Genomic DNA, 8,163 nt, shown 5'->3' on the forward strand with positions numbered 1-8,163 from the left:
ACAGAGTCCAAAAGGCATCATCCGGAAAGCATAAGTGCCATAGCGATACGTGAACATAGTATTCTCTTGGTACTATGGTGCGATGATAATTTGATTATACCCCGAGTATCCATCCAAGAAGTAGTAAAATACTTTGCCAGTCAGTCGATCCAACATTTGTTTGATGAAAGGCAAAGGGAAGTGGTCCTTCTTGGTGGACTTGTTTAGTTTGTGGTAGTTCATGCATATCCATCTCCCAGTGACAGTTCGTGTTGGCAACAACTCATTGTCCTTACTGGTCACTACGCTTGTTCCTCCCTTCTTTGACACACATTGGACTGGACTCACCCAAGAACTATTAGAGATGGGGTAAATCACTCCGCATCAAGCCATTTGAGAATTTCTTTCATCACTACTTTATTCATGATTGAGTTTAATCTTCTTTATGGTTCTATGGATTTTCCATGGCATTCTTCTAGTAGGATTTTGTGCATGCAAATGGTGGGACTTATCCCTTTGAAATCCTCCATAGTCCGTCATAACACTTTCTTGTATTGTGACAAATCACTTAACAACCTACATTCTAGGTTAGGAGTAAGGGCAGAGGAAATAATAGCAAGTAAAGTTTCATTACTATCCATATAAACATATTTAAGATGTTGTGGCAAATTATTTAACTATAGGGTAGGTGCATGTTATAATAAGGGCTTCGGAGGAACAAACTCATCGAAATCAAGAGGTTTAAAGCATGTACCTGAGCTAGCTATGAGGTAGCTAGCCTGTTTCACCTCCAAAGAAAAGTCATTGGACACTTAGACACTTTCTTTCTTAATAAGTCTCTCATAATTTCCAGCTGAATGAAATTGTCATGGTAAATTTGATCAACTTCTTCTGCTATCAATGAATCCGCTTTGAAAATGTTTTGGCATTCTTCATACTCATCCATGTACTTGAGAGTATGGAAAACATTAACGATAACATATTGGTTGGCTACTCTCATGGTGAGCTCACCCTTCTTATAGTCGATAAGAATACGTTCGGTAGCTAGAAAGGGTCTCCCCAAGATTATGGGTGTTGTGGCATCAACTTCGCAATCCAATATAAGGAAGTCTATTGGAAACAAAAAATTGTCCACCTTTACAATGACATCCTCGACTTGCCCCTCGGGATGAACATGAGAGCGATCGGCTAGTTGCAAGATAACAGAGGTGGGTCTTGCATTTCTTATTCCAAGTTTCACGAAGCTTGACTTAGGCATTAAGTTCACACTTGAGACAAGGTCATATAGTGCCTTCCCTACATAATTTTCTCCTATCGAACATGGAATGATAAAGTTTCCATGATCTTGCATTTTTACCAATAATTTACATAAGGCAGAGCATTATGCTTTTGCCGTGACAACTGTCTCGTACTTCTCAACTTTTCTTTTCTTGGTAACAATATCTTTAAGGAATTTAGCATATGTTGGCATTTGTTCTATAGCTTCAAGAAAAGGAACATTGATGTGGAGTTGGTCCAGAATGTCGACAAACTTCTTGAATTGAAAATCATCATTATGCTTCTTCAGTCTTTGTAGGAAAGGACGTGGGGGTTTGACTTCCTCTAATGAAGAGATGGGAACAACATTTTTCGTGGCATTTTTGTTTGGTCCCTTAATTGCTTCACTAGATGAACCCTCATCCTTATCCTCTTCTACTTAATCTTTTCTGGCACTTCATTCTCAACTAGTACAATGACAGGGGGTAAATCATTCATCTTTTTTCCCCCAAACTTGTCTTGCACAATTTTGGTGCCACTTCGTAGAGTGAGTGCACTACATTGCTCCTTCCCATGAGGTTTTGTGACTTCAGTGTCACTCGATAGACGACCTGGTTCATGTTCTTACAATGTCACGACAATTTGACCAACCTAACCCTCCAACACCCTCAGAGATGATCTATGGCTTTGAAGCAAAACTCCTTGGTTTTTATAGAGGTTGTATGGTCTTGCAGCATGGTCTTCGTGGTTGGTATAAAAGCTTGCATTGTGGCCTCCAAAGAACTTGTGTTGGATGAAGATGTCATTCACTTGTTAGAATTATGAACTTGTGTTGGATGAAGATGACATTCACTTGTTAGAATTATGCCATGGCATATTCCTTTGAAAACCTTGGAGGTCATTGAAATTCTACTGCCTAGTGGGCTAATTAGTAATGTTGTTTCCTTGATTTCCCCATAAGAAGTTTGGATGTTGATGTCATCCAAGATTATAGGTGTTAGAACAGGGGTTGTTGTTGCCTCGATTGTAATTTCCTGCATAGTTTATGTATTCCTAATTGGTCAGACACTCATTCTCATGGTGATTGCCATGGTATAATAAATATGTTGAATTGATCCCTTAACTTCTTTCACCTCTCTTGGTCTTTACAAATTCTTTAACATATTTGTGATAGCAGCAAGTTGGTCGGACACAGAATCCTTAGTGTCTAACTCGAATGGTCCATGTGATTTTGCCCAATTTCAATCCTTGTAGATGGGAATTGATAATCATTGTTGGCAATCTTATCCAGAATGTCGAATGCCTCTGCAGGTGATTTATCGAGCGATGTCCTATTTGCCGAGGCATCTAGCATCATCGTGGGGTTTTACTCTGTTATAGAACATTACCACTTTAGTCCAATCTTGAAAACCATGATTTGAGCATTTGAGAAGCAATCCTTTATATTAATCCAATTATTCATACATTGATTCATCATCAGCTTAACGAAAAGAAGCGATATTTTTCCTCAGTTGGGTGTTCATGTTCGGTGGATTATACCACAACAAAAAACTTTTGCACAAATCATTCCAAGACTCCATCGAACCCACTAGAACACCACTCAACCAAGACCTTCCTCGGTCACACAGAGAATATGGAAACTTTATTACATCTTCATGCACTCCTTGTTGTCAGAAAGAATTGCTCTCCTCCAAGAAGTTATGAATATGTTGTCTGGCATCTTCATTTGGCATGCCCCGAAATGGGTTGCCTAAATATCGGGTACCATAATTCCTGGATTTAATTCGTCCAAGATATGATTTAAGTGATCGCGAATGGCACGAGGCCTGGCTGTATTCCCAGCATTTGGAATTGCCTCTGCATTATGATATTCCTCATGACCAATACCTTGATTTCCAATTTGATACATGTTTGCACGTTCAGTACATCTTGTTTACCGAAACAACCTCTCAATCTTAGGTTCAATTGATTCTAATGGCTCGTCAGGGTGTCTTCTAGTCATACACCAAGAAAAAGTAAAAAAAGATAAGGAAAATAACAAGTAAAACTATATAAAAATAAAAAGTAAAATAAAAATGCTATGAAAAAACTAATTAACATACAGTTACCAATCCCCGACAACAACACCAAAAATTCGTATGTGAATTGTGACTACTAAATATGGTGGCGAAAATATGTGCAAGTATACACAATCGAACAATTAATACAGTGATGAGTGAGTAATCAAAGCAATTATCTACTTTACCTAAATATAGTTAGTATTGGTATATAGAAATGAGAATGCTGTGGAAAAATGAAATGGATGTTGGTGGGAATGGAATGATGGTGTAATATAATATGGTAGCAAATGAAGATGTCATGGCAAAGAGGATGGAAATGTCTTGGTAAAACTAAATTGAGTGTAGATGAATCAATTGAAAATGCAAGGCAAAACGAAATGTAAACATTGGATTTGAATAAAATGACTTTAAAATACTCACACAACAAGCTACTACAAGAATGAATAAGAGTCACCTAGGAAACTTAAGTCTAGCTTCTCAGGATGGTTTTACTTCTATCTCTAGTCAAGGGACTCGACGGGTTGAGGATGCCATGGCAATACCTCTTGGTGTTAACAGGTGCAGGGATGCTATTTGTTCAAATAACATAATATGACAATACCACTCAACGTCATCACTAGCATCTAACCTCTCGATCGAGCACTACTTCTTTTAGCCAATTGAAATACTAGCCTTATATCTAAGGTTGGATTAGGTCTATTTACTAACTAGAACCCATTGTTTATGTGGATCCTCCCTAGTTTCTCTTGAACACTAAATATATGTTATTTAGTTATTCTCTCAAACTCTAAGCATTCTCCTAAGGAATGGATACTCTCATATCCTACAACCTTAAGGCATTAAGTATCATAAGTAAAACAAATAACATCATAAAAAACAACCATCCATTAAAATAAAACTTAAGCATCCATAAGGAACTCCCATCAAATAAGACTAGTTTATGATGGGGTTTGAATATTCCAAGAAATAAGGCATGAAATTAATCCGTTCAATACAACCCAACTAAGGTAAATGAAACAAACAACAAAGGGATGGAGGAAAAGCCTTCGACGTGCACTGCTGGAGTTCCCCTCGGCCACCACGAACAACCCCATCTCGCTAGCTCCTCTTGGACGCCTAGCTCGCCACTCCCTCTAGCTGTTAATAGAGGAATGTCATGATAAAAAATGATTAAGGGAAAAGGAGAGACCTTTTTCTTTTTGAAATTAAGCTCAAAACGGCGTGTAAAAGTCCCTTGAATCTGGTGGCTTCATCTCTTTTTTACAGTGGGGAATAAACCTAGGAATTTATGTTAAAATTCCTAGGATACCTCAAACTGGTCTCCTTCATATGAGAGGTAAGCAGAGCTGGCATTGGTCCCTCTTCAGCAGTTGGGCGTGGTCCCCTCCTGGCCAACTTGCGTCTGGGCGTACGTGACAGGATCAGCCGACCCAAGTTGCAGATGTTCCCTTTAGTGACTAACTGTTGAGGACATGTGAAGACAATAACATCTGGCTTTTTAAAATATCTTCTTTTATTTTTTTCCGCTTACAAAATGTTGTCCGTGGCATTTGTATTCTGGTCAGCATTCTTATCATGTCACGACAATTCCCTTTTATTATCCTTGCTCCCAAATCCTGTATCATTAGACAAAAACCTTCCCCACAACGTAGCATCATTTACAAAAAAAATGTCACGACAAAATATATTTCCACCACATGCAACTATATGCTCCTAAATGTATATATATGATCCTATATGAGCTCTTAGACAATTAATAACTTAAGTGAAAAGGCCCTAAATATGGTCCTTTTACATAGTTATCAATCTTCCCTGAGTAAGTGGAAAGCCTCCCTCGATTCAATCTTCCCTGAAGAATAGTGGAATGAATCAACGTCTCCATATATGATTTCCTAAAGAAGTAGTGGAACATATCCCCTCTTTCATACTATATCTTCTATGAATAGCAGTGGAAAAAGTCTGCCTCGATTCAATCTTCCCTGAAGAATAGTGGAACGAATCAACGTTTCTAGATCTGATCTACCCTGAAGAAACATCAGAGCATGTCATCTCTTTTCAGACTCCATCTTCAAAAATTTCTCTTGAGATATTCATTTCCAGACTCGTTTGAGACAATCAGATCGCCAATTATAGATTTGACCAGGGAAAAACTCACTGTCTCTTCGTTTGCCCTATACTTGTTAACACAAGAATGAGCAAAGAGGGACAACTGTCGACACCCATTTTTGTCCTAACATTATTATTATTATTATTATTATTATTATTATTATTATTGTGCAGGCCTATACAACCAGCCCAAAACTCATTCATGCATCAACACAATAGGAAGTGCCAATGTAAGTTTAAGAAAACTCGTTCATGTACAAGAATAGTATGGATTAAAGAGTAGAACATTATGATAGAATTGTGTTGAGTTAATCGATCAACGAAATAGCCAAGAGGGGGTGAATTGACAATTAAAATTTTGGTGGAAGCTTTAGCAGAAAATAGAAAATATTTGCACAGCGATTTAGAGTGGTTCGACTTTCTCAACCAAAGTCTACATCCACTACCTTAGCTATCCACACTAAGGATTTTCCAACAAATTCACTAATTTTTTCTTTCTTTTGAGGATAAAGAGTAACCTTACAACTCCCTCAAGAATTATACCCCAAATTCTTGAGAACACTCTCCCAAAGAGAAGATTACAAATTTTGCAAACTTATAGAAAAACCTCACTAGGTAAGATGTTTGCACAATTCTAGAACAAAGAAAGAACACTCAAGAATGAATATAATAGATCACAAATGGTTTTCTTGAAAGAAAAATGAATATTGAATGAAAATAGGCTTGAAATGCTCAAACAATAAGGTTTGATGCTTTCTCTTTGATTTCTCTCAATTCTTGTTTCTTGTTTTGATCAATGGCTCTTAAGCTTGTTTAAATACACCTTCAATAAATTCTGAACGTTGGGGATCATTTGTGAAGTCAATAGAGCCGTTATGGTATGAAAACCATTAAATAAAATAGTTGGGGGCATATGTGTATCGATACACTCTCAAGGTGTATCGGTACACTGTGTGTAAAATTCAAATATTTCGACCGTTATATGATTGAGTGTATCGGTACACACTAGGTGTATCGGTACACTAATTACATTCGATGTTTTAATAAAGCCAGGAGTGTATCGATGCATAGGATGTGTATCGGTACACAAAATGCATTCGATGTTTGGTATGTATCGATACATTAAAGAGTGTATCGGTACATTCCTATGTAAAAATCATTTTTGGCTTGATTAAGGTTCAAAATACTTTGTAAAAATTGTTTCAAAAAATATTTTAAGACCCATACATAATTTTACACTTAATTAAGGATTAAAATTGACATTTAGAAACTTGGAGTAATATTTTTTTATTCGAATAATTTACTTGAATATTAATTTTGAAATTGAATATAAAATCTTAAATCATTTACTCTATTTGTTATATCGAAATATCAAAATGTTTTCAACAATCTCCCCCATTTTGATATAACAAAACATTTGAGTAATTTTAAGATTTCCTTTGAAAATCAATTTTTGAATTTATTTTGAAAATTCCCCTTCACTTTATTTTCCCCATTTTTGTTAATAAAAAAAACTCTATAAAACATTTTTAAACAATTTTTGAAACATTAGCCAATTGATATTTATATAGATAACTTAAGCTGCTAGATCACAATCAAAAGAAATATTATCCATTAGTTTCATAATAATATTCATAACTAATGTGTAATGGTAATTTGGTCATAATAAGTCTCACATGAGAATGATGCAAAAATATAAATTCAACCTTAATTAATCAAACCAATTCAATCATCCAAACCAAATATAAACATTCAAGTTCAAATTAAAATTGAAATCATTCAAACACAAATATCCAAATCATCCAAAACAATCAAATCCAAAATAGTCAAAATGTTTTAACAATTAAGTTTAAGTTCAATCCAAGAAAACTAAGCAAGGCAAGGTCTAATCATCCATAGGTTGATCGGGAGGAGAAAGATAATGTGCTCGTATCTCGAGTGTAAGCGCATTTATTCGTTCGTTTAAAGCTTAATTGTTTGCGCACATCTCCCATTGAATTTCCAATTGTTGAGCCCTCATAGCGGTTAAATGGAACTTTATGGATGCAAACCTCAGATCAAATGACTCAAAAAATGATCGAAAGTATGGAGGCATTTGATCCTCTTGTTCTGCCAGCTCGTCATCGGGTACGTGATCGTCAATATCTCGCATAATCTCTTGAAGCTCTGGATCATCATATGTCGGTGTCGGTGGAGCTCGTAAAGAGCTAGCTCCCGGTGTTTTCTCAGTGGATCGAACCCAATGATCCTTATCCCCAGGCCATCCCGATTTTTTTAAGGAAGTGAAATTTATTGGGTTCTTCAGCGGGATGCCTATATCAAGCGAGACCCTAAGCCCAATTTTGATAAACATATTACTCAGGAGACAACCGTAAACTAACGTTTCGACTTATTTGGACGGGACATTGTTCACGGTTTCTACAAGCTCATGAAAGATAATTTGTGGCAGATTGATTTTCTTTTTCTTTTGGATACAATGTATCTATCAAAGATCTAGTACTCTAAGCGTAGAAAATCTACCTCTGGATGGTCTAAACCAGAGATAATCAAGTGAAGGAAACGCTCATGATAAGTCTGCAATTTACTAGCACTAGCCTTAGCTTTGTAAGGAGTAGCCACATTCTCTCTTTTATTATCTAATCCAATGTTATCTAACCCAAAAGTGGTAGCGATTATGTCGGAGTCAATGTAAACAAATTGGCCTAAAAGATAAGACCGAATACCTATTGTTTTAGTATGAGACTCGTTTTGGACACATACA

General features: G+C 36.4%; 1 protein-coding gene across 1 annotated transcript; it reads right to left on the bottom strand.

Annotated features, from left to right (window-relative positions):
* Window positions 1-763: 763 nt before the first annotated feature.
* Window positions 764-1,330, bottom strand: LOC120179159. Its single transcript, XM_039184839.1, has one exon. The coding sequence runs from the start codon at window positions 1,328-1,330 to the stop codon at window positions 764-766; it is 567 nt and encodes a 188-aa protein (XP_039040770.1).
* Window positions 1,331-8,163: the final 6,833 nt, after the last annotated feature.

This window comes from Hibiscus syriacus, unplaced genomic scaffold (assembly GCF_006381635.1).
Source record: "Hibiscus syriacus cultivar Baekdansim isolate YM2019G1 unplaced genomic scaffold, ASM638163v2 tig00112402_pilon, whole genome shotgun sequence".
NCBI lineage: Eukaryota > Viridiplantae > Streptophyta > Magnoliopsida > Malvales > Malvaceae > Hibiscus > Hibiscus syriacus.

What these genes read in the sequence shown, in the direction of transcription:
- LOC120179159 (XM_039184839.1), bottom strand. Translation starts at nt 1,330, where the DNA reads ATGCAAGATCATGGAAACTTTATCATTCCATGTTCGATAGGAGAAAAT.